Source organism: Leptosomus discolor, chromosome 11 (assembly GCF_034619465.1).
Source record: "Leptosomus discolor isolate bLepDis1 chromosome 11, bLepDis1.hap2, whole genome shotgun sequence".
NCBI classification, from domain to species: Eukaryota; Metazoa; Chordata; class Aves; order Leptosomiformes; family Leptosomidae; genus Leptosomus; species Leptosomus discolor.
Window position 1 is genome coordinate 7,066,326 of NC_141401.1, and position 25,621 is coordinate 7,091,946.

Consider the following 25,621-nt stretch of genomic DNA (forward strand, 5'->3'; position numbering starts at 1 on the left):
TGTGGTGGCAATCACCACCCCCACCCCCCCCTCCCCAGACAGTGGTGGCATGGTCCCCAAGTGCTCAGATTAGTAACGCTCCAGCGTACGGTTTTTTACGGCCTGGGACTCGAGCCCGACCCACTGTGCACACCTGCAGGAAGGCCTGGGCTTGCGATCACTTCTCCCCCGCTCCTCTTTGTCTGCTGCATTCACTTGGGCTTCTCTGAACAAGCCGTTCACCTTCTCCCAGGCAGGGTTTGTGCCTGGTTTCCTGTCTGTGCATCGTCCCAGGCCTGACAGAAGCATCCCTGTCTGTACTATAGTATCCAGACACCACGGTATCCAGAATCGTGAACTGATTTGCAAATAATTATTACGGAAGGAAGCTGTTCCTTCTATAGCTGATAACTTATCTGGTATACATCAGGCTTTCCACAGTCTTTTCTCTGTTCTTGCTTTAACAATTCATTCCCAAACACGTTGTTCCTTTGTCAGGAGTATACACCTGTAATATCTACATTTAAGAAAAAGACCTCTTTGATGGCAGGGTTTCCATAGCACGGCTGTTTAGATTTGTTGTGATTAAATCACGTCCATTTTCTAATTTGTACCTAACACGCACTGAAATCCCTCCTTAAGCCTGAGCTGTACAGGCACATTTTGTCTTCGCTGCTGACTTAATCAAGCAGCGGAGAGCTGCTGTGTGCTCTCTGCAATTGTTGTCTCCTGCACTGGAAAAAAAAAAAAAAAAAAAAAAGGGAGAAAGAAACACTTTGCAAAGGCTTGCTATTATCCACGGGCTACAGCGACAGCGTACTTAGTGCATTTGTGGCTCTGGGGCTGCAGTAATTAATTGTGTGTCTGACACTCTGGCTGGCACAGCCTCACACCCAGAGCTTTCCCATCACACCGGCAGAAAAGCAGGCACCCTGGTACCCATGCATGCCAAAATCAGTGTCCCCCCAGGCCTCTGTGGGAGATGGGTGCTCACCCCGATGGTGGGGGGAGGCTGGAGGAGGGGGGCTGCCACACTGCCCAACTCCAGGCATTGCTGGGTGCTGGGGCAGCAGGGGCAGGGGGGTAGCACCGAGGGGCTGTTTGGGCAGCCTGGGGTCTCCATCCCTTCCCCATTGCCTGGGTCTTCTTCCCTCTCCCAACCCCAGTCCTCCATCAAGACGCTCTCAGCACCTATACGTGCCCAAGTCGCTGCAGAGGGGGTACCCCCCCCAACCCCCCCTTCCCCTCCATACCCTCCCGCTGCAGGTGGAGCATCCCCACCCCTCCGGGAGGGCTTGTACCCCGCAAGCCCCCCAGCTCTGACTGCCTGCACAGCAAGAGGGGGTGCTGGGGAGGGGGGGTGGGGTGGGGATTGCAGCGGGGACACCCCCTCCCCCCCAGCCCCCCCCCTCCGCCTGGCCAGGGGCTGCGCCTGCCCCCCCCCCCCCCCCCCCCCTCCACCGCTGCATGCGAACGACGCTGCTCAGCGTGTGCGGAGGGAAGGAGGGAGGGAGGGAAGGAAAGACGGAGGGAGGGAGGGAGGGAGGGGACGTCCCTATCTGGCTCTATCTCCTCCGGTGCCTCTCACATGCTCCGGGAGGGCGATGCGGCTCCCCGCGTCCCGCTGAGCGAGGCCGCGCTGCTCCCCGCCGGGGCTGCCCTGCGCAGGGCAGGGGGGGCTGCCTGCGCCCTGCGGCTGCCCTTCCACCGCCCCCCCGCCGCCGCCTCTTCAGCCCTCGGGTGATTTTACCGGTTTATTTTATTTTATTTTATTTTATTTTATTTTATTTTTATTTCATTTCATTTCATTTGGTTTATTTGGGTTTATTTTTTGTTTTATTTACGCCTCCTGGGAAAAAAAAAAAAAAAAACCAACAACAACAAACCAAACCAAAAAACCAAACCCAAAAGCCGCCGCTCCCTGCACCGACCCCCGCGGCGGGCTGGAGAGGCTGATGCGGCCGCTAAGGTAAGCGGGGGCGGGGGGCTGCGCGGGGCCCCCCCGGCCGCATGCTGCCCCCGGCTCCCTGCATGGCCTTTTCCTCCGCGGGACCTGTGGAGGCTCTTGCTCCCGGTCCCCGGCTGCCTCCTCCCTCCCGAGCCTTTTTTTTCTAAGAAACCTCGATTCTTCCCATTTCCTCCGCCCGGCTCGCTCCCTCTGTCCGGCTTGATCCTAGCGTGCGGTTACTCATTTATCCTCCCTTCTGATGGTCGCCACTAAAAATGCACCCTGCTGGGCTAAGTCAGTCGACTAATTCCTTGCAGACCGCTGATGAGAACGGAAAATATCCTCCCCAATATTCTGCCCTTCCCGCTGGATAGCTCATCCCGGGGCTGACCGCGGCTGTCCAGAGCGGAGCGCTCCGTTTGCAGAGCTTTCCCTTCGCTCCCGGGATTGCAAAGCGCTGGGGGGGGCTGGAAAGCTCCGAGGGAAAGAAGCGGGGGGGTGTGTGTGGGGGGGGGGGGTGGGTGACAGCTGGACAGATGTGGGACATGGACAGGGACGGCCACATCGGTGCGCAGGGAGAGGATGGGCAGCCGGGGCACGTCTGGCCGGGGGAGGCTTTGCTGCTGATGAACTGAGTCCGCGAATAGCCCCTAACCTCAGCCGGGGGGGGGGGGGGGGGGACGGACAGAACACTGCCCCCAGTCAGGACACTTCAGAGGCACCAGGCAGAGCAGCCCCTGTCGAGGCTTGCTTCCACTCTTGGGACCTGCACGTTGCCCTTCCTAAATATTGCATACATTGAAGGAAACCGGGCTGTGTTTGCAAGACAGGTGCTTTTTGTTGTGGTGTGGTTGCAAGGCAGGAGATGAAAGTTTGGTGTTGTTTTGATGTGATTCTTGATTGCTGCCTGTTGGAGTAATTGCATCGCAATTGCTCAGAGGTAGAATCAATTTCCCCAAATTGAGATTTTAATGGGAGCTCGCAAGCTGCTGTTATGTCATGTGGTTTAAGGCGGCGTTGGATTGCATTTATTTTATAAACTGGATACTTTTGCAGACGGCGCAGGGATAACAGCACCACCCAGCGGGGCCCCAGCCCAGCCCAGCCCAGCCGGTCCCAGTCCCGGTCCCAGTCCCAGTCCCAGCCCCAGTCCCAATCCCGTCCCAGTCCCAGCCGCAGCCCAGCCGTGAGCTGGAGGACTCCCTGTGCCACCTCCAAGCTGCTCTCCTTCCACAAAACCTCTGTTTCATTTGCCAAAGTACCTATAGGGGTGCTGAATTACAGTTGTTTGGGTTTTGGGTCTGGGGTTTTTTCCCCCCCTAAGAAGGAATGTCTCTTTCTCAGCTATTCAGGGAAAAGTTTCAAACCAGCTGATGACACTGTCACTTAGTGTTTCATGACCGAGAGCACAGGATGGGTGTCCTGCAGCGGGTTGTATTTCTGGCCACTGCTGTCAGGAATTGACAGAAGGGGACCTGGGAAAGGTGGTTGGGTTTCGCAGAGCTTTTTCCACAGGATCTTTCAAACGCCCCTTTCTGAAAGGGCTGAAGAGGTAGATTTGCAAACACTCGACGCCATCTGCCACCTTTAAATGAGATCCAGGAGATGTCCTTAGCTGACCTGTTGGTTAGAGGGGGGTGAATTAGGGAGCTAAGTTTGCACTTTCTCAAGCTATCAGTAGCTTTTAAAAACAGCAGAGAAAGACCATTCCATTATACAGGCTGGTTTATGTCTCTGCTGATAAACATCCAGTTCTCTGCAATTCTTCTATGCTGTTCATTTTTTGGCAGTTCAGATTTATCCATCTTTTCTGCTGAGCTGACATTTGGCCATTTGAACTTACTCTTGGGAACCTCCCAGCCCCTCTTTTTTTTTTTCTTTTTTTTTCTTTTTTTTTTTTCTTTTTTTTTTTTTGAGAGGAGCCCAGATGTGAAGAAGATACACTAAAGAGATACTGCTTGATATTTACCCCAAAGAGAAGCCTGGGCCAGGAAGACCAGCTCCCTGCAGAGAACTAAATATACAGATGGTGAATTCCAGCCAGCCCTCCAAACACTGCCGAACAAGGGATGGTTACACGCTCCCATGTGTAGGAGTCAGGCCTCACCCCACAGGGCTTTGCAAGCAAGGGAAAGGGAGAAACACGAATGAATGCCACCAGTCAAAAAAAAAGTTGATGTGATGAACTCTATTTGCCTGAAAATATCCCTGCTTGTTTTGCTGGCTGTCATGGGTGAGACTGGAAGTTTTCCACCACCCATCTTCCCTTCCCCTTGTCCAGCCTGGCTGGTTGCGATCATTTAGAGGTGACTTTTACGGCTGTGAGCTTGGAGCAGGCGTTTTGAAGGAAGAGCCCACAGCAGGGCTACTCACAGCGACTTCAGTTGGGGCTGCTGTTAATCTGTGGATGCAAAGATGCCGGTCAACAAAGCATTCTTACTGTTTTATTTATTGGTGTTACAAAGCTGTGTTTTATTCCACCTTCAACCCACCGGCCTCTTTTTACACAGCCAGATTGGCGAGTCTCGTGTTCCCAGGGGCAGCTGTGGGGAGGTGGATTAGCTAAACCAGCAAACTCTTCTCTGCATTTTGCTACGCAGGAGTGGGTCGGTCTTCAAAGCCCAGTCTCTGTGCCATGACCTCTGCCTGCCCCGTTCAGTTACTGGGAAAGTTCAGTGTGGGGCACTAACGAGACCTTGGGGGGACACTTTCCCTGTCAGCTGCTCTACCGGGGGTTGTACTGCAAGGCAACAGGTTAGGAGGGAAGGGGTTTTAGATGTGTATTTGGCAGCTTCGAGGTGCACAGCTCAGGGAGAGCGTCTTGCTTGTGCTGTCAACCAGGGAAACTGTAAAATGATAAAAAAATTGAATGACAAGCAGAAGGAAGGTTTTTAAAATGAACTGCAGCGTTTTCCAGCATTGCAAACATCAGAGGTGTGGCTGTTACGGCAGAAAGATGAAGCGGCTTTTTTTGTTTTTTCTTCTTGTTCAGAGGTTTTTTCTTTAGTAAGGGAACTGTTCAGAGCACAGGTGTTTGGTTTTACTTCCACAAACATTTGGGGATCAGTTGTCAAACCTCCCCAGACAACAGTTTGGGGTTTTCCACTCCAAACTTCCTTTCTTCCTCCTTTAGGGAGCGATTTGCTTTTTGCTGCTCACCCCAAACACATTACCATGGCAGAACCTTTCAGGGTTAGCTTCTTGCACAGGTGATCATGGTTTATCCCAGCCAGGCCACAAGCAGCGTTCGTTGAACGCCTTGTCCTGAGGCAGAGCAGGCAGAGGCACGTGCTGAAGCTGTGCAGAGATACTTGCGTGAAGAGTGGCCACGCACAAAGTTCATGGGAGAGTCAGCAGCAGACCAGGAGCCCTGACCTCCGTTCTTCTACCTACTAGTTACAGTCCTCAGAAATACCTATGTTTACTATTTTAGCCATATAATTACAGGTAGTGAATAATTCCATTAGGAAAGCTGTAAGGGGTGGTATCATCTGTAAACCTGAGGGTTCAAATTAGACACATTCATTCGGCCCCACTGAAGCCCACAGCCATGCACGGTGTGACACAGGGCAGAGAAAAGTAACGTTCAGAGGAGTGATCCCAGCTGAGTTTTCCCTGGGAACTGGGAATCTGCCTGCTCATCCTGCAAATACCTCAGAGAATGCTATCGACCAAGCCCAGCCGTGATTTGCATGTCACCCCTCGGTAATGACACCAAACTCAGAAGGTATGTGACCACAGAGGTGCCTTTGCCCCCGGAGCTGAGCCGCTGCACAGCGTAACTCCGCTGTGCCTCAGAGGTGTTTGCATTTTAGCGGTGGGTGGTTTCCCACATACTGTTTGCAAAGAGCATCGGGCTCGGCGCTGCCTAAACAGAGAGCCCCGGCTGGGCTTCGAGAAGGAAAGAAGCTGGGAAAAACACAGTCGCTCCACATTTCCAAGCCTAGATACCCCCATTAAGCAAGGCAGAGATCTGAAATTCGCACAGTCCAGGTCTTTGATTTGGCTAAAGGTGAAGGTTATTTGAAAAACGTGGAAGGGGGAGCAGGATTTCAGAAACACACCTTATTTGGGGCCTTTTCCTGCTCTGCCGTTACGGTTTGGACACATCTGTTGTTTTCTCCAGTGAAATCCGCTGCTTTGATCGGTGCCAAAAACAGCAATCCCATTTGCAATGCATGATGCAACTGAGCAAAATGAAGGAGAAATTTTTACAAACTGGAGCCAGGGGCATCGGACCATTGCTTTATGGCAGCACAGTTTGCCCTACACTAAAGACAGAAGCTGCAACAAGGGTCTTATTTTAAAAATAATGCTTCAAACTGGATTCCAGTCTATTGTTGCAATGCGTCAGCTTGCCACAAAACGGCAATACCAAAGTGGCACGTTAGGTCAAACAATCAAACCAGCTTCGCAGCAGCTACTTAGCAGCTGGATTTTAAAAGTTCGTAATTCAGATGGGTTTTTTGAGTTAAAAATAAATAGATCATGCTATGTGTCATCAGCTGGGATAATAGCAGAAAGGGATGTTTTTCAGATTGAAATAAAAGCAAAAGTTGCATTGCAAGAGGACAGGGTGAAAGCAAGAGGAAGGGATTTGGAGTCTGAAACCCCATCCCCTGGATTTTTCCTCCCTGCCTGGGCTCTCCCCAGCTCATGGACCCTCTCCCTCCGCCCCCCAGGCCCCTTCCAGCTCCAGCTGCCTACACATCCCATCAGCAGGCATTTCTTCTTGGGTGGTAGCAGCAGCTGGCAGGATTTGGACATATTTGCCCCTGTTTGACATCCCCCACAAAGAGGTGCTTCGAGTAGGCGTTCCTCCCACACTGCCTTTGCTACAGGTCTGGATCCGGCCTGCCAGCTTTCATCTCCTGCCCAGCTCAGCCTGGTCTGGCAGCTCTTCTGCACACAGAGCTCCTTCTGACTTTAGTGGACATCATCTGAGTGCAGCTGTAGGAGGTTCAGGACCAAGACAGATCTCCAGTCAAGCAGGCAGGGCCCCAGGATTTTTGGATCCCATCTGGGTCCCAGATGGAAGAGCTTCAGCATTTTAATTCCAGTTGCAGCCTGGATAAAGCCCCAGTGAAACTCGTCCTTCATTTGGAGGCAAGGACACTCAGATTCCCCAAGGAGAGCTAGATAGGTGGTGTTAGATCCCTGGATATTTACTTCCATCTCCTCTTCCTCACCTCACCTTCCATGGGATATTTGTTGTAGCTGAATCACAGATTCAGTCCACAACAGGAGGAGATCATTTGGAGCCTTTAAGCTATCATCACTCCAAAAAGCATCCTTAAAGGTGATTGTGAGGCAGAAGAGAAAGGGATTTCCAAGGACAACTAGAAGCAAAGTCAAGGAGCATCCCTGGCCTATACCAAGCTACAGGAGGAAAGACCCATTGTTAAAGGGCATTTACAGAGTTGGGAGACGAGTTGTGTAAAACAACCAGCATCCTTTATTCTTTGTATAAGATCCCCAAGAGGAAGGAGATGAAACATTAGGATGGCAAGGGGGTATTCAATCAAAGGAGGGCTAATGATCTAAAACAGGGAAGTTAAAGCATATTAATTAAAGCGTATTACACCCCTGGGCACTCTCATTCAGAAGTGAAGTTGTCTTAGTTCACTGTGGCTAAAACACCCTTCAAGAGAAATTTTAAAGAGATCCAAGTGGGCTGTTAAGAGGATGCCTCCCTCCTGGCCTAGCCCTTTTCTGGGTGGAGCAGACCCCTGGGTTGGTGGGGCTGCAGATCCAACCTGCTCATGTGGCATCGCAGGAGGTGCAACAGAGCGGGATTTTGAAGCCCAGCAGGCAAATGCCTGTGTGCTTTGAGCTGCTGCTCCGTCTATATGGTCCCTGAGCAGGGAGGGTGCTCCCAGGACAGCCTTCTGCCCAGGAGCTGCCCAAAGGGTCTCTAAGGGGTGCTTACGAAGTGAGACCCCCAGGGCAACTGCACCAACACAAATGGTGAGGCTTTCCCCTAGCAAAAGCTGAACAGCCAGATCTATACGTGGGGTGGTGGTGCAGACTAGGCTGTGGTGGAGGTCCCGAAAGAGCTCCTCGGCGGGCTGGAGCTGGATTCGGGGACCCCCAACCTCAGTCCCCCTTTCCGAGGAGTGTCAATCTAACGATAAGGATCTATGAAACTTGCTGTTTCTGAGTCATCTGGGCTTACTTCACCGCTGCCAGTGCTGGTGCGCGGGTGAACGACCTGGAAAGGTTGTGAAATGCTCACACCTACTGTGCAGCCAGGGCTGGGGCGGCATGGAGGAGCTCCTTGGGCCGGGGAGGGGGCCATGCCCCAGCGGGCCGGGGTCTGCAGCACCGCTCTCACAGTGCCCCCCCTGCGCAAGCTGCCTAGGGTCTCCCTGCTTCAGTCCCACCCCCAGCCCCCCCCCCCCCCCCCCGCTATACAACAGCTCCTTTGCCCCAAATCGCTTAATTTGGGGGAAATCCACCTTTCTTAGGCTCATGGGATAGAGGCAGGGAGGGCGCGCTGGCTGTTGAGACCCCGATGGGGTGGGAGGAAGCCCCTCTCCCAAATTGCAACCGAGCTGCGACGCACGACGGCGGGGAGACGGGGCAAAATCGCAGCCCATTCTGCGTGGGACACCCCCCGCCCCCCTTCCCCACAGGGCACGGGAGGGTTTGGTGGCTCGCCCCACAGCAACGACCCCCTTGCTGGGTCTCCCCCGCTCCCCCCTTCCCCGCTCCCTCCCATGGTGCGGTGCACGGCGCCCGTTCCCCCGCCCCTTCCACGCCGCCGGAGGAGCATGGCCGGGGAGGCGGGAGGAGGCGCAGGGAGAGGATGCAGAGATTGGAAGGCAGCCGGGATGATTGATGGTTTGGGCTGTTTTGTAATGGGAGGGGAAGGAGAGGAGGAGGAGGAGAAGGAGAAAAAGTCTGTGTAATCTTTCAGTGCGGAGGCCGCCGGAGCTGGGGCCGCCCGTCCCTGCATCGCTCCGCGGAGCCATGTGGGGCTTTTGATTTCATTTTTTTTTTCCAATTCTTTCTTTCGATTGATTTATTTTTCCCTTTTTTTTTTTTTTTCCCCCTCTTCCTCTCTTCCCTTCTTTTTTTTTTTTTTTTTTTTTTTTTTTTTCCTTTTTAAACTCTTCTTCCAGGGAGAGGATAGTGGTTAAAGCTCGAGCTGGATGGATGGGTATGGGGAGAGGGGCAGGATCCACAGCCCTGGGACTTTTCCAAATCCTCCCTGTCTTTCTCTGCATCTTCCCTTCAGGTAAGGAACAGCCTCTTTATTGTGAAGAATTTTCCCCTGCATTTCTCGCAGCCCTTGGAGAGCCTCCTCAGTTCCCCCTGTCTCTGGGCCTCTTTCTCTCTCCCTCTCTTTGCAGCAGTTTGCCACATGTTTAAAATAAGCAAGTGGGGCTCAGTTTTGGTGTGTGCCCCCCTCCCACCCCCCAATTCCCTTTTCCCCAAGCAGTTGCGGTGGGTGTTTTTCCTTGCCCTCATCTTCTTTGTCTCCCCGCTGCCTCATCCCCCAAGGAAGGAGATGGAATCAAAGCCATCCCCGGCGAAGGCAGCCGGGGGTTGTTTCTGACAGCGCCGGGCAGGTTACGTTGTTCTCCCATTCCCGGGTGTGCTCTATGCCTTGAAAGGAAGGGGGGGACCCCCCCCACCACCCCCGCGAACACCCCAGATGCCAAATTTCTGCCCTTGAGTGCAGGGGGGTGGGTCCCCGCTCCGAGCCTCCCCCGAGAAGGGGCGAGCGGTTGCGGAGGGGGTAAGGAGACGGGGGCTGGGGGTCGTTGCTTTGTGATTTCGGGAAGGTGGGGGGGTGCTGAAGGGGGGAGGGGGTGTGCACGGCCACAGGGCTCACCTGGGCCAGGCGGAGGGTGTGGGGGCGGCGCGGAGCGGGCTCCCCCTTCTCCCCGCTGACACCCTCCCCCCCCCCCCCCATCTTTCCCGGCCTCGGGCTGGGTTTCTTTTTTGGGTTCAGCACCTTTATTTCGTCGGAAAACTTGCTCCGGCCGGGCTGGGAGCTGTTGGGCTGTCCGAGGGAGGGGTGGCAACCAAATGGTCTCGCAAAGCATCGGCTCCCCCGGGCCAGCCCTTCCCCGCGCACCCCCGGCCGCTCGCACCTATGGCTGGTCTCTGCCTCCCCCCCCTCCCCATCCCCAGTTTGTTTGTATTGTGTCAGAAAAGGAGAGAATTTCAGAATTACAGCTGAAAACGCCATCTGTTTCCAATGAATCCCCCATAGTTTTTCACAATGTTTTTGGCAGATCTCTGCCTGCAAATTCCTTCAAGCCCTGAGTGCTTGTTTTTGTTGGGGGAGGGGAAACCCAGTCCACAGAGGCGGATTTGTTCCTTCCAAAACTCTCCAGTTTCTTTACCTCCTTTTTTTTTTTTTTTTTCTTCATTTGCAAGGGTGGGGGGAAAAAAAAGAGAAAGCAGGAGGGAGAAAGAAAACCCCTAACGCTTGAACCTCCCCGTTTATCTTTTTAGTTTAGTAAAACTGATCTTTTTTAATTTATTAATTCTTTAAATCACCACGGCCTTTCTTTTGCATAACCGTAGGTGAAGCAGTCTTGCACACACATGTAGTAAATAAATAAATAACTGCCTTACGCCCTTCCTCCCCCCTTTGCCCTCTTAGCCCTATTGCAGGAAAGCGAGCCTTTTCAGCCCTGCCCTTAGCACTGAGGTGTCCCTCCGGACCCCACTTCTCCGAGGAGACTTCCCAAGCAGGCTGGAGGCTGAACCCCCCCGCCCTTTTTTGTTGGTTTTTCTTTTTTTCTTTTTTTTTTTCTCCTTTCCCCTGCAAACTCTGGAGCTGCTCCCGTGTGTGTTGCTTAACGCCCTTTTCGGAGCGTTTGAGTTGCAAAGCGTTGAGGCTGTGAGATTTACGGTGCAAGAAAGAACTTGATAGGAGATCTGGCTGGCTGCTTTGTTTGATTCTCCCTTCAGCAGTCAAATAAGGTGCAAAGAACTGGCAGAACGAGGCGATCCGGAGCCCGCAGGAGCGGGGTGCAGGCAGAGACGGTGCTCCCCATGTGCAGGGCTGGGAGCACGCCGGGGGCTTTTGTTGAAAGCGTTTTGGGGTGGGAAGGTAGGAAAAAGGGGGGGATGGGGTGTGTTATTCCCTAGCATATCCTTTGCCCCTTTTTCCCTGTGCTTCCTGGGAATTTGTGGGTTCCCAGCAGGTTCCCAGCCCCGAGGAAGCTTTGCACCCCTCCTGAGACCCTGGGCAAGCAGGACTCGGGGTGTCAGATCAGGGCCTCGCTGAGTCCTGCCCTATTTATTTATTTCCTTAAACCACCCCCCTCCACACACACCCCGGGCTGGATTCCTGCTTGTGCCGTTCTCACACCAACGGCTTCACCCTGCAGCCTCCTGGGCAGCAGCCCCCGCCATCGAGCACCCTTGGGCAGGGGGCACCGGTGTGGGTCCCCTCGGCGTGGGTCCGGGTGACGGCAGAGCGTGGGGCAGCTGGGGAAGGAGGTTCGGGCAGAGCAGGCCGCTGCTGACGGTTTCCCTGGCACAAGTCCTGCTCAGGGCTTGTGCCAGGTCCCAGTGTCAGATGCTCACGGGTGCTGTCCCCTCCTGGCTGGGACCCTGATTTCCCGGGGTGCTTGGCTGAGCCCTGCTTGTGCCTCCCAGTATGGTCTGTGCTGAGTTTTCTTTCAAAGCCTTTTGTACTTCCAAAAAGTGGCCTTGGGTGTTTTGCCCCACATGTCAAGCTTTGCTCTCTCCCACATGCTCCACTTCGCTTTGGCTTTCCCAGTTTGTTTTCGGCTTTGCTGTTTCGGCTGTAATACACTCCTGCCTTCAAAAAAAAAAATTGGGATTTTCTGCCCTTGGTCCACCCGGGCAATGCAGCTGAATCCAGATAAGGATCCGTCCCTACTGGAGGTGTATCGGGTCGGTTGATAAATGGCTTTTGTCTCAGCGGCAGGGAGGGACGTGATCGCAGCATTAAGCCGAAATTGAGAAGGGGGGCTTAGAGGCTGTTAAAACAACACCTCCCCAGTGCTGCGAACGGGGAGCGGGGCTGGGGGCTGGAGAAGGTGGCGGCAGGGGAGGAACGCGCCTGTGCGGGATGTTGTCAGGGCAGACAAGAAGGGAGGGATTCAAACGTAAACCTGGAAATATTTTGGCTTCCCTGTTCTGTTGCTCGCTGTTCTCGTACTTGGAACAGGGAGTTCTCTGCGAAGGCTTGTTGTGGGGCTGGAAGGAGGTGACTTACTTTTAATGCAGATGGGGTGTATGTGTTGCTTTTTCCCATAGAAAATCCTGAAATTTGCAGGCCTTGCTTGCTGGGAACGGGAGGTTATTAAGAGTGACTTTGGGTTTATCACAGCAGCAGCTGAGGTTTCCTTCTTTGTGGCCCGAACAGCTGTGCAGAGTCGGATGTGCACGTGAAAGTGCTCACAGGGCTGGGCAGCCATAAAAACTTCCTAACCTGGGGGCTCTGCTTGGGCTTTGCACCAACCTGCTGTCCTCGGAGAGCCGGGCTGCAGTGCTGGATCAGGCCCCAGCGACAATTTTTGCGGTCTCTCATCTGGCTCCCTGATGGGCACATCCCATAAAGCAACCGTAGGCTCTGGCAGGGTGGTGCCTGGCCCAAGCGAGCCCCTCCTCAGCCCATCAGTCCTTCAGGGGACCCCACAGCCCAGCCCTGCAGCTCCCAAGGGATGAGCATTAGTGGGACAGCAAAGAAGGTCAAAGACGAGGGGGTTTGGTCCGTCCAGATGGGTTTGATTTGCTTTCCCTCTTGGAGCAGACACCGAACTTGGAGTAAGGGGGAGTGTGGGAACCCAGGCCCAAAAGAACATCGATGTCCCAGGTTGTTTGGAGAGGGCCAGGGCGAATTCAGGGCTGCTGCAAGCCAGGAGTGACGTGTGCTGGGGTGACAGGGAAGGGTTTTGGGGGAGGATGCGGGGTCCTCAGAGATGCAGCTGTGGTGGGGCAGGTGAGGGAGTGCCCTGGCCGCCTTCTGTCTGTCCTGGTGAATCCTGTCTTGATGCTGCAGATCAGGAGCGAGCTGGGCAGGCAGGGCCCTGCCTGGCCATGCACAGCACACGGAGCGCACTTGTAAGAGGAGAGCCTCTAAATGCCTTTAAAAAGCTTTGTACCCTGCACTTGGCAGCTACTGGGATGAAGAGAAGAGGATATTTATTCCCTTGTCCGTGAGCTCTCAAAATAACAGGGCGTTCGATTGTGGCCTCAAGATTGCTTTGCACTCAAGTGCAGCCCGGCTGAGTAAATCACTGCTTCACCAGCTGAAATTCCTGCAGCAAGGGGGAGAATTGAATTATGGCCAACTGCAAAACCAGATGCCATCCCCTTGATGAAGTCATCGGGCTCTTACTGCGGAGAACAAGCTGGCTCCTACACACACGCAGCCCTCGTAGGCACAGACTGAGCCACTCTGTCTAACAAGCCGGCCGTGGTGTGCGGGGCAGCTGGAGGCTGGCATCTCTGCAGATCTGAGAACAGTAGGTCCTTCAGGGTGGAGCACCAGAAGGGTGTCGAGTCCCACTTTCCGCTGCTTGATCATCCAAGGGAGTTTGAGCATTTAATTCCCAGCAAGCAGAGCTATCCCTTCATATACGGGGTTTTTATGGGTCAGGCAGAGAGCAAGCTTCACTTGAGCCTAAAGTATTTTCTCCTCCCTCGGTTTCCTCTCTTTCCTGGACAGCTGTTGACTTTGGTCCCTGAAGCCCTGGTAATGATCTATGGCGTTTTGGTTTTCGGACAAGCTACCTTTTTTTTTTTTTTCTTGCTCTGTGACACACTCCAGCCATCTCTTTCTGAGATGATGAGGACGTGTGGCAGGACGTTTTAGGGCCAGATCCTGGCTCTGAACTTTGCCAGCCCACTGTGATGCGAGAGCGTCACTATGCTGGGGATGGAAAGGTGGGGAGCAGCAAGTCTGGGTGGGTGGGTGGGTTCCAGTTAGAAAGTTGGGGTTTTTTCTCTTAAAATTAAAACCTGAGCGCAGCGGAGGTCTGCAATCAGATGCATTTTTTTTAAAAAAAAAACCCACCTCTGAAGGCTTGTTGCTGTGAAGGAGGAACAGATATTGTGGCTTCCATGGGGCACAAGTGATGGGGAGCGAGTCTGGTGCTGGGTGGGAGCCCAACCTGCAGGAGGGTACCCACTAGATCCTCCGCGTCCCCGGGTGCAGCTCCAGCATCAGTTGGGTGCCCGCATGGCTTTTCGGTGGACTCGTGGGGCTGCTGCCTGCCAGCCGGGCAGCTGCCACCCCACGCCCTGCGCGCAAACCAACGCCTCCGATTGAGATACCGCAATTTTTTGGCAGGTGTGTTTAATTGTATAAATTTGCCTCATCCAGATTTATGTGCTCCAGGCTTTTCTCCATCTCCTCGTTTTGTGTCTCATTTACCTCTGCGTTTGAAGGGCTGAAATTTCACAAGAGTACGGTGGGGATGATTATTCCTAGAGGGAATCCACACCTGTGAGCAGAAAGCGTTTCCCTGCCAGCCCTGCCACGGCCCGGGCGAGGGGGAGGAGGGCGAGGGACCCGCTGCCACACCTGGGGGGCCCCCCGGGCGCTGGTGGGTGGCAGCCGTGCCTTCAAAGGCACCCTGGGAAAAGAGCTTCAGCGTGGGGAGAGTGATGTCTGCTGGAAACCTGAAACACTCGGCAGTGGGGGTGGCTGGTGGAGGTGGGCTTGTCCAGGTACTGCTGCTTCAGAGGGACGGGGACACGGGTGATGTTGGCTGGGGGAGGAAGCTGAGGGTGATGCTTCATGCAGGGACTAAGAGAGCGAATCCGCCTCTCTTCCCACCGGGCTCATCTGGGATGAAACCTTTCACATCCTCGCTGTTCTCATCTGTAAAATGGACCACTCCCCTCAAGGAGATGGAGAGCTGTTGGCGAAAGCGGCTGGGCGCTCCCCAGCTGGGAAAGTCAGGTGTGTGGTTTTCCAGCCCGCGGCGTGCCGTGGCGGGGAGCCAGCTTCGTTAGTGCCCTTGTGCAGATGAAGAATCAGGGGAGATGGCTTCCCTCGCTCCTCGTCCTCCATCCACCAGCTTGTGGGGGAGCAAAACCTGTATCTTGTGAACCATCCATCAGTGCTGCTTCCTCCAAGCAAGCGAAAACTCCACGTTTTCAAGCCTGAATCCCAGGATGAAGTTTTAAGAGCAAAGTCTCCAACTCTGTTGCTGCTTTGGCTGTAAATGCCGGTCCCCCCTTTCAGCCCATCCTGCCTCCTCAGCTTCCCAAGATTTGGCAGTAATTCTCAGCAGCATCACCAGCCGCTCGTGGCCCCAGCTGCCAGCTCCGTGGTTGATGCCCTCTCCCCGCACGGGGATGTCGAGGTGAGCCTGGAGGAGCAGCGCTGGCAGGGGCGGGGGGCTGGGGAAGAGATGCATTCGGCCTCGCTAAGCATGCCGGGTCAGCAGTAAGCTGACTCTCCGAGCCAAAAGGGCTGACTAAGTGACAGGAACGATCAAGGGCTCCTTCGGCAGCATCCAACGGTTCGTGCCGTAGCCGGTGAAGACACTGACTCTGCTTTTTGCCTGCCTGTGCTTGCCCCGTGTCTCCACGACGCCTGGAGAGGAGAGATGGGGGGGCTGTGAACTCGGCGCTGAGGACAGAAGGGAGTTGGCTGCGAGAGGTCCTCCAGATGCTTTAGTGATTGACATAGGTTGAAACAAGAAAACTACTTCTGCATCCCTCTTTTGACTTGGAGGAACTGGAGAAAGCCTTTCTCCAGCATCCTCTTGAGCAAGGACTGGGTTAAAAAAAAAAGCTGCATGGGTTGTGGTGTGCTATCAGGTAGAGTCACTATCAGTACATCCTTTGCCTGGATTTAATGTATCTGCTGCTCTTGCCACTGGAAGACTCCACAAAACCCAGGCTCCGGTGTGGAAGGTGGCCCCTCCGAGCCAGCCTTCTCATGCACGCCCTTGCAAAATAGGAGCTCCAGCTCTTTAAGAGAGTCAGGTTTATTTTTCTCCTTCAGTTCCCTCCTCCCGGTCCTCCCCCCACTTCAGTGCAACTGAAACCTGATCTAATCCCTTTGCACATGGGTAATTTATTGGTCTATTGGGCTTTTCTTGATGGCAAATTGCATTGTCTTTCTTCCTGGGTTGAGGCTTTGGAGCAGTTTGCTGCATTCCTGCAGCTCTTTTCTCAGGGCTGATCTTTCACACCCCCTCTGAGCACAGTCAAATCAGTTTTATTGGGCCTCTTTGTTATGCAAACAAGGCAATAATAACCAGGCTATTATTCTGCAAGATTGTGCTTGATTAACAGTTCAAAGGAGGTCGCTGGAAGAGCCCGGCGCTGCCATCGCGCACAAATCCATTCACGAAGCTTGGGTCAGGTGGCCCTTGGGTCTTCTTGGCCCCACGGTGCCCTGTGGGGCTGCAGGAGAGCTGCCCATGACACCCCATCCATCCATCAGGGCTGCGGATGGCACCGATGGGCTTTGTTCTCTCCCTGGAGTGATGAGGCTCAGGTGATGCGTGTCATAAAATAGAATCATAGAATAGTTTGGGTCGGAAAGAACCTTTAAAGGTCATCTAGTCCGATCCTCTTGCAGTGAGCAGGGACACCTTTAGCCGGATCGGGTTGCTCAGAGCCCTGTCTAACCTGACCTTGAATGTTTCCAGGGATGGCTCATCCACCACCTCTCTGGGCAGCCTGGGCCAAGTGTTTCACCACCCTCATCATAAAAAAATTTCTTCCTTCTATCTAGTCTTGCAGCCCACACGGGCATCAAGATGTGGGACCAGCATGGCTGGCACGTGGGGTGGCTCGTTTAGACTTCCCCGCTGGGACAGGGACAGCACGAGGGGCTGGACGCAAAGGGCTGATGTCTTTCATCCCCTCTGGTTTTGCTTTGGACTCCCAAAATCTTGCTGGAAGGGATCGCATCAGTCAGTTTTTTGAGGAGCAATACGATTTTCTTTTTAAACTCTTCTGGGGTCATTTTGGTGCTGGTGGTGACTGCCATCCACCCGGGAGCTGAGCGGCCCACATGTCCTTGAAGCTGGCAGATGGTGCTGGTATTTAGCACCTCTGAGAATCTTGCCTTTCCTATTGAGGTGTCAGCATAAATATGTTTATTTAGATTACTTAAATAAATATGTGTTTAGGAGCCTAAGTCTAGGTGCTCAGATCCGAGGCCAAAGGTAATTACGTTTTACTGTGTTCTCCGAAAAAGCCTTTTACTGCATGTGTGAGGCTTGCACATCTACACTTCAATCCATATATTTGGAAAGACGCGGGATGATGTATTTGCATCACATGTGGGTGATGAAATACTTTCCAGCCCGTTAGTAACCAAGAGGATATTAAACAACATCTCTTAGCAGTGAATGCTTTAAAATTAACAGGTCTGGTTAACAGGCACCCAAGAGTCTTAAAAGAATTGGCTTTTGCTTACTGAAATTAATTTCCAGTAATTCTCTCTGTTAGAGGAATTACAGGAGAACAGATGAATTGTCAATTTTGTGCTAGTTTTCTGAAAGAGCGTGATTTGGGTAAATGAAATCCAGGTAACCTGACACCAGCTGAAGGGGAAATAGGGGGCACTGATAATTAAAGGGCTGTTAAAATTAGATGTGTGCGTGTAGTATGTTTGAACACTTAATTTAACAGTGTGTAATATAATGTACCGACAATGAGAGCGGAGCAGTGGGACCCAGGTCGTGTGGCACCCCAGGCCCCTGAGTGTGTGTTTGGTGGACCACGGGATGCTTGCCCGATGGAGGACTCGTGCGTTGCAAACCAGGAGCTCTGGACAAGGTCGTGGCCCAACAGCACATCTCGGTGCCCACTGTGGTGCAAGGCCCCAGCGAAAGGGGTGACCTCGGGAGAGCAGAGAGTGTGTTCCCCTCATCGGTGTTGCCCATCGGGGTGGTAGGTTTTGCAGGAAACAACCCTGCTGGAGGGAGGTCTGATGGTGGGGCTGGGCAAACACCTTCCATGAGAACTTAAAAGCGCAAACCGTTGCGCTTATCTAGAGGATTAACAAGTGACTTGATTGCAGTGTGTAAATATCTTTGTGGAAAATGTACTGGTTACTAACGGACCTTTTACTGCTTTGGAGAAAATCTGGTTCTTTTTATGTCGTTGCAACGAAGTCAGATAAAATCCACTTAGAACTCAGCCCCGTGTTTTGTAAAGGTGGTAAACTCCTGAAACAGCCTGCCAAGGAAAGGGGTGGACATTCAGACTGCACAGACCTCATGGGAAGTATACCTGAAGAAAAGTGGGGCACCAGGCTGTGCCTGGGGTGGGGGGTGCTGTCTGAGTCCAGGTGATTTAATGATTTCTTCTGGCTTTAAACTTTCCGGAACAGTTGCTTTCAAGATACCGTTGACTGGTACCAAGGCCTTGAATGGAGAAGATGATGGGGAGGTTGGGAGGTGGCTGGGCTGCCAGGGGTTGAAGTCACCCGTCCCTGGGATGAGGGACCCTTTGTGATGGACAGGGGTGGTGGCATCACCCAGACCCGGGGCTGTCTGACAGATTTTAAGAGAGCCTTGCTGGGTTCCTGCTTGAGAGGGATTTGTTTCTGTGCTAAGTCATCTGTGGTTGAAAAACAGATCCATTGTGAGTCGATGGAAAATAGATTATGCGAAATTGAATAAACATCGTTTCTTGGCCCGGGTACAAATGAGCCTGCACCGCTGTGCCAAAGCTGCTGCCAGAGGGGACGAGGCAAGGCGTGCTTGTCGGGAGGGGGGCCGGGTCGTGTCCGCTCTCCTCCACGGCCTTTATCGGCCGTGGTCCCTCCCCAGCAGCGCGAGGGGTTTACCAAACCTGGTGGCCACCGGTGGGGTTGGAGAAATGCCTATGGGAAAGCCCAGGCGGGAGCGGCTGGGGAGTGTGCGTGGCTTCGCTCGCACACCCGCTGCGGCACCTGGCTTTGGAAATCTGGCCTTATATGGGGCCCTGAGCGAAAGAGCGAAAAGGGGATGGGTGCCAAAACCGGAGCGATAACATCTTAAAGAAGAACGCTCCCCCTTCAGGCCCAGGGAGGAAGGAGATGGGCTTCCCTGCCCTCGGTTTTGTGGTGGTTTTTTTAACTTGGTACCTTATAAAGTCATACGTGACGGTGGGGCAGCGAGGGACGCTTGGCGCGGGGATGCGCTTGGCACGGAGTGTTTCGGGGGGCTATTTTGCAGCAGCCTCCTCTGTCCACAGGCTGCCACAGCTCACACCTGCATCTCCTGATCCAAGCGAGCGAAGCGTGGCCTTAAAGAGCGACAGGCTGTGGCTTTATTCCTACTAAAAAAGTCCCCTCTGCGCAGCAGCTGAAGGGCTGGAGCAGCCCGAGTGCTGCAGCCTGGGCTCTGCGAGCGGCTCGCTGGATGGGGTGCTTTGCACAGTGTGTCCCGGTGCCTTGCCGAGCCATCGGGTGAAGTGGGGTGTGTGGGTCCTGCATGTCCAGGGCCATGTCATCCAGCTCCTCCTGGGGCTGTGCTGGCAAGTCTTGCCACCTCAAGGCTTCCACAAGCTGTATGTACATTAGCATAACTACTAGGAGAGCAGTGATTTTAATTGCCTGATGCCGCAACTGTTTAGGATAACTGGCAACGGTGGCACTGGTCACACTCCTGCGTGCTTTTTTGACTCTTTCCTCCTACCAGGAGGGTCCTGGGGGATGGGCAGAGCTGTGCTCCCAGTCTCTCATCAGAGGGAGTGAGATGCAATTTCCTTATTTTCCACCCTGATAAACCCACACCCGCACCAGTGTCTCACCCCAAAATGCCTCTGCTTGCATTCCGCGTTCCAGCAAACTCCCTCCTGTCACTCCAGCTCTGCCTGCCGTGTGTGATCACCTGCGTTAAATACCATCCCTTCTCCCTCTGAGTGTAGGCGCTGTGCTAGCTATAGCATGTTGCAGCAGCCATGTTTGAACATACAGCTTCCAGAGCCAAGGCAGGCAGCAGCGGGGAGCTGGGCTTTTCTGTGTGCTGCTAACCAGACATCATTTGCATCACGTCTCTCTCATCTAGGAGAAACACAGAGCAGTCTACTCCATTGCAAGCCAGCTGGCTGTGATGGGAAGCCCACTGATAAGCACAGTGTCTTTGGTGGAAAACCACGCTCTTGGGGCTGAAAAGAAAGGGAAATTAAATAATAAATATTTTTAAATTTGACCGATGCATGCAGAAGGCTTAGCAGAAACGTGAGCCCATGTCCCAGGTCAAAAGCTTGTTATCAAGTCATCTCTGGATAATGATGAGTTAAAGGCTTTCCGCAGTGTTTCCTGCAGGTTTAAATGGGATGCTGCCAGGAAGGCTCCTGGGTTCTCAGTGCTGTTGCTAGCATCTAAGTTTATTAAACATGAATTTTAAAACTGTGAGGAACCTGTCACCATTTCCTATTTGCACTTCACTCTCTTCTTGGAAAAGGAGAGCAGACAGGCCTGTTACTTAAAGCAGGACTGCTTAGTGTTTTATAGCCTTGGTCTCCCTTTCTGGTTTTCCAGCACCAACTATGTTTAGGTTTCCAGCACTGTGATGTTTAAAACTAAAACATACTGTTTTCCCTGAAACAATACTGGGTTTTGTAACTTTCTTTTTAAACAAAATCTGAAAAGGTTTTGGCACAGATGCCTTGCCAGCCTCCTTTTAAACAAACCCCAGGACGGGAATATACGTGTATGCTTGCAAGAGGCACCACACAAGCATCTGGAAATGGTGGGGCATTTTCTTCTCGTCCTTCTGCTATCTTTTGTGCTTGAGCCCATCCTGTCTCCAAGCCCTCTGAGGGGGTCAATTAAGAGGAGAGGAAGGAAGACACCATGAATTTTAAGTGGCGTGAGCCTGGGTTCGCTCCAGGCTCCAAACCAGCATGGGCAGAGCGGTGTCTGTGCGATGGTCGGTGATGGCCATGTGCTTTTCGCCCAGCTGCTTTCAAGGCTGCTCCAGGGAAGCCACGCTGCCCCAGGGAGCAGACGTTGGGGGTTAAAAAACAGGCTCGGAGTTTTCTTTGCCTTCCTCTGCCTTGCCAGCAAGCACCGGGGCTCTGGCTGAGCCTGGCAAAGGCCCTTCTGCCTTTGGCTTTGCCTTTGCGTGGGCAATGCAAGGCGGGTGTGAAGGGGAGGCGGGGGCTCAGCTGGCATCCCCGCACCCTGCCGTGCCGGTTTTTCTCCTCCACCTCTTGTTCTTTCTCAGCGGGCCGTGGTGGGCTCCTGGGGCTGGGCAGAGGCACACAGCAGGCAAGAAAGAGGTTTTTTTTTGGCTCCTGCTTCTTTCCGGGGCGTGGGGACACATGCAAGCGCTGCCGCCAGCATGGCTGCAGCCCCAAGGATGGTGGGGTGGCCGCTGGCTCTGCTGCAGGGTTGGTCACGGCACAGATCCTCCTGTAACCTCTGCCCATTGGCGTGTGTCTGGGGCACAACGGTCATGCTGGGGCTGGGCTTCCCCATGCCCACAGAGGAGGAAATGGAAGGCAGACAGATTTTTGCCCTGATCGAGCTCGGTCTGGACACAGTGCACAGGAACTCATGCGCCCTAGAGCTGTGAGTGTCAAACCCTAAAAAGTCATTAAAAACCCCATTGCATCTTCCCCCACATTAATGATCCTTCCTTATCCGTGCTAATGAATATGCCCCATTCTTCCACACCCTGGTTTTCCCAGGAGCATTAATCTTAAGGCTGGGTGCTCTTTCCCTTCTTGGCTTACATTGGGGCAGAGCCTGTTGGTTTCTTTGGCTTTGATGCATGAGAGTTGGGTCATGTGAGAGGGTCACGTCTGGTGAGCGAGGCTCCATCACGCGGTAGAGGCAATGTCATGAGTTTGGACATGAGGGAGGAGGACACCAACCTCTTGCTGGGGGTGGGGTTGGATGTCCCACACGCAGGAATGCAAGCATTGATCACCTTGTGTTTTCCTCCCCTCCCTCCCGCAGTGACATCTCCATGCAAGATCCTCAAGTGCAACTCTGAGTTCTGGGCGGCCACGTCAGGCTCCCACCACCTGGGCACGGAGGAGGCGCCCGAATTTTGCACAGCGCTGCGTGCCTACGCGCACTGCACCCGCCGCACCGCCCGCACCTGCAGGGGCGACCTGGCCTACCACTCCGCCGTGCATGGCATAGACGATCTCATGGTGCAACACAACTGCTCCAAGGATGGCCCCACGTCCCAGCCCCGCCTCCGGACATTGCCCCCCGGGGATAGCCAGGAGCGCTCCGACAGCCCCGAAATCTGCCACTACGAGAAGAGCTTTCACAGACACTCGGCCACCCCCAACTATACCCACTGCGGGCTCTTCGGGGACCCCCACCTCAGGACTTTCACAGACACTTTCCAAACCTGCAAGGTGCAAGGGGCTTGGCCGCTCATAGACAATAACTACCTGAACGTCCAGGTCACCAACACGCCGGTGCTGCCTGGCTCCGCGGCCACTGCCACCAGCAAGGTGAGCCTCAGGCATGGCGCTGTGAGCAGAGGTGGGCAAGGGCAGAGGTGCTTCTGAACAGCCTTTCTTTCCACTGTCTCTTTCCTCCGCCATTTGCACGTCTCCTTGGGGGGTGTTACACTGAGTGGGGGCTCCTCTGAATTTGAGCGTTTGTCCGTAAATATCAGACACCCATCCTTCCTTTGTCCCCACCTTCGCTTACATGGCCTGTGGTTTCTTCCTGAGCACATCCAGCCACATCATGGTTAGCAGGCTGAGATGCTACAGCTCAGAGAGCCATCACGGCCAAACTGGGGAACTGCAAATTAAGAGGGCTCCCACCTGGAGGCCTCCAGGTTGCTGTGAACAGCCAGACAAGGAATGATGGTGGCACCTTTTTTGGGGGACACGCAAGGTCCAAGCAAACCCAGGACTGCCCTCCAGGGAGGCTCCAGCTTGCAGGGAAAAGCCTGGAGGAAGCTGAGCTCCTCACACTGCCTTCCCTTCTGCCCAGGCTTGTAATTGTGTCTGTGGTTTGCAGCCAAATCAAGGCATTTTGCGGGGCACAGTCTGTTCTGGAGGTGCTTTGACAGCCTAAACAAACAGCCTGAAGGTACAAGGCAAACACTGAGAAAACACAAGTGAAAATATCCTGCTGTGATACAGCAGGATTTGTGTGGCACGGCCTCAGCTTCGGGAGAGACCTGGAGCTGATGAACTGTTACACTGCTTCGTGGTGCACAAGCTCTAAAGCTAACAGGCCACTTTTTGTGCCAAAAAAAGGGAGGCTCAGCAGGAGGCATCCTCTTGATTATGGAAGATGTCCCGCTGTGTCTGGAAGTTCTGCTCCTACCTGCATGGGGGGAGAGGAGAGAAACACATGCAGAACGAGGACTGCTTCTCAGCTCTGGATGTGACCTTTTTAGTCTGAGCTGGAGTTGGCATTTTGGTTTTGACCTGTCCCTAATAAACCTCCTTAAAGATACTTAATGATGGTCTCAACTCCTTACCTACCAAAAGACGTCAAAACCTGCTGGAGCTTGCATCAAAGTCTGGCTTGTGGGAAGTGGTCCTTAAGGACCCCAGGGACCTGCGATTTCTAGGCTGGATCCCAGGTTCACCATCTTAATTGCACCTTTTCACCTGTAATCTGCCTCACGGGCTTGTGGTGAGGAGGGATTAGTCATGACGTCTGCAGCGTGAGCTGTGGAAAGCATTGCTGGCTCATTGCTAGAGGACCATGTGCTGTTGGAAAGGATGGGAGCCTCTCAGTCCATAGGGCTCTGTGTTTTGCATGATATTCTCTGGTCTATCCTTCTTCCTGCAGCCAGAGGCAGGGCTGGACCCAGAGGAGGTAGCAGGAGGTCCATGCAAAGGGTAATCCAGGCTGAAACTCAGGGCATGGTGGTGCCTCGTGATGTGACTGAGGAGGGGATAGCAGGGCTGCCACGGGGCCAGGAGCGTCTAAGCACTCAGTAGAGGAGTGGGTGGGAGAGAGGGACTTTGTCAGGGCTCTGGACAGCTCTGGGCTGCTCACCAGCACCACTGGGAGCCACCACCACGCTCAGCCCAGTCCTTGGGGAACCTCAGTTTTTCCCTTCATACTCAGCCCTCGGGTGTACCTGCCCTGTAGCTGCTGGAGCTGTCTCTCCTCCAGCCCTGCCCACTCTGGCCAGGTCTCAGTCTACACTTTCATGGGGACCACAGAGTGGGAAGTTCCCACTTACTGCTCCTTCCTCATGGAAAGAGGTGCAAGATGAAGAGCAAGTCTGCAAGAGGTGGAAGAGGAAATGGAGTTTGCATGGGAGGAAGAGCAAACTCTTCCTCCCATGCAAACTCTACTCTTCCTCCTCCTCATCAAGCCTTCACCCAAAAGCCAGGTCAGCAAGGGAAGAGCGAGTGCTGTGTCCCCTCCAGCAAGGGACCCGTGTTTGAACTCAGCCAAAGGGTGAGGAGCTGTGTTGGACTCCCATCTGCACCCATATCACCCATGGAAGGGCACTTCCACTCGGAACATGCTGAACACATGTGTGTCTGCATGGTTGAGGTGGAGCACGGCACATTCTGGGGCCCAAAGGAGAAGGCTCTGTTGGTCTCTGAGTGGCCAGGGAAAGGAAGAGATCCAGCCCTTGGGATGTAAATGCCGTGGGAGCCAGAGGAGTAGCTCCACTGCCTCTAAGAGAGCAGGGCTCATCCCCCTCTGCTGTCTGCCAGGCCCTGGAGGCAAGACAGTACTGCATGTGCGGGCATGCTGCCGCAGGCCTGTGAGTAGTGATACTCCACCCAGCTCCAGCTACAAGGGAGCTCCTGTGTTGGGCCTGGAGATAACAGCACAGATCCAGGTGGTACGTTCAGTCTAGCCTCTGGGTCTGGACTCCGTACAGAGTGTCCTCGTCCCTGTGCTGAAGCAGGATGGCCATGTCTGGGTGTCTGGAAGTTGAGGCAACTTCATAGGATGGAGCACCTGCCCATGAGCTGAAGGCTATGCTCCCAGCGAGGTTGAGCAGACAGCTCCTCCACCTGCCGTGCTGCTCCTGGTGGTGGCCGTATGCTCTCAGGTGGCCATCGCTGGTTGTAACCCTGTTCTTCCTTTCCTCCCCCACAGCTCACCATCATCTTCAAGAGCTTCCAGGAGTGTGTGGACCAGAAAGTGTACCAGGCAGAGATGGACGAGCTCCCCGCTGCCTTTGCCGATGGCTCCAAGAACGGTGGGGACAAGCATGGAGCCAACAGCCTGAAGATCACTGAGAAGGTGTCAGGCCAACACATTGAGATCCAGGCAAAGTACATTGGCACCACCATCGTGGTGAGGCAGGTGGGCCGATACCTCACCTTCGCCGTGCGCATGCCGGAGGAAGTGGTCAACGCCGTGGAGGACCGGGACAGTCAAGGCCTCTATCTGTGCCTCCGCGGTTGTCCACTCAACCAGCAGATTGACTTCCAGACCATCCGCTCGGCTCAGGCGACAGAGGGTCGTGCTCGCAGGAAGGGGCCCAGCCTGCCGGCCCCCCCTGAGGCCTTCACGTACGAAACGGCCACGGCCAAGTGCAGGGAAAAGCTGCCTGTGGAGGACCTCTACTTCCAGTCCTGCGTCTTCGACCTCCTCACCACGGGGGATGTCAACTTCATGCTGGCTGCTTACTATGCCTTTGAGGATGTGAAGATGCTTCACTCCAACAAAGACAAGCTGCACCTCTATGAAAGGACACGGGACCTGGCCCCAGGCAACAGGGCTCCCTCAGGGATGCCCCCCACCCTCTGGGTAGCACTGCTGTGTTTGAGTCAGTGTTGGTTGTGGTTGTTGTAGAGGTTTGCTCCTTCGCACCATGGAGAGCG

At 53.9% G+C, this 25,621-nt stretch overlaps 1 protein-coding gene across 1 annotated transcript; it reads left to right on the forward strand.

The window, feature by feature from the left end:
• The first annotated feature begins 1,934 nt into the window (after positions 1 to 1,934).
• On the forward strand, positions 1,935 to 25,592 carry RGMA (repulsive guidance molecule BMP co-receptor a). The gene is made up of 4 exons (XM_086471695.1): positions 1,935 to 1,948; positions 9,052 to 9,167; positions 21,795 to 22,306; positions 24,891 to 25,592. The coding sequence occupies exons 1-4, from the start codon at positions 1,935 to 1,937 to the stop codon at positions 25,590 to 25,592; spliced, it is 1,344 nt and encodes a 447-aa protein (XP_086327821.1).
• The last annotated feature ends 29 nt before the right edge of the window (positions 25,593 to 25,621 follow it).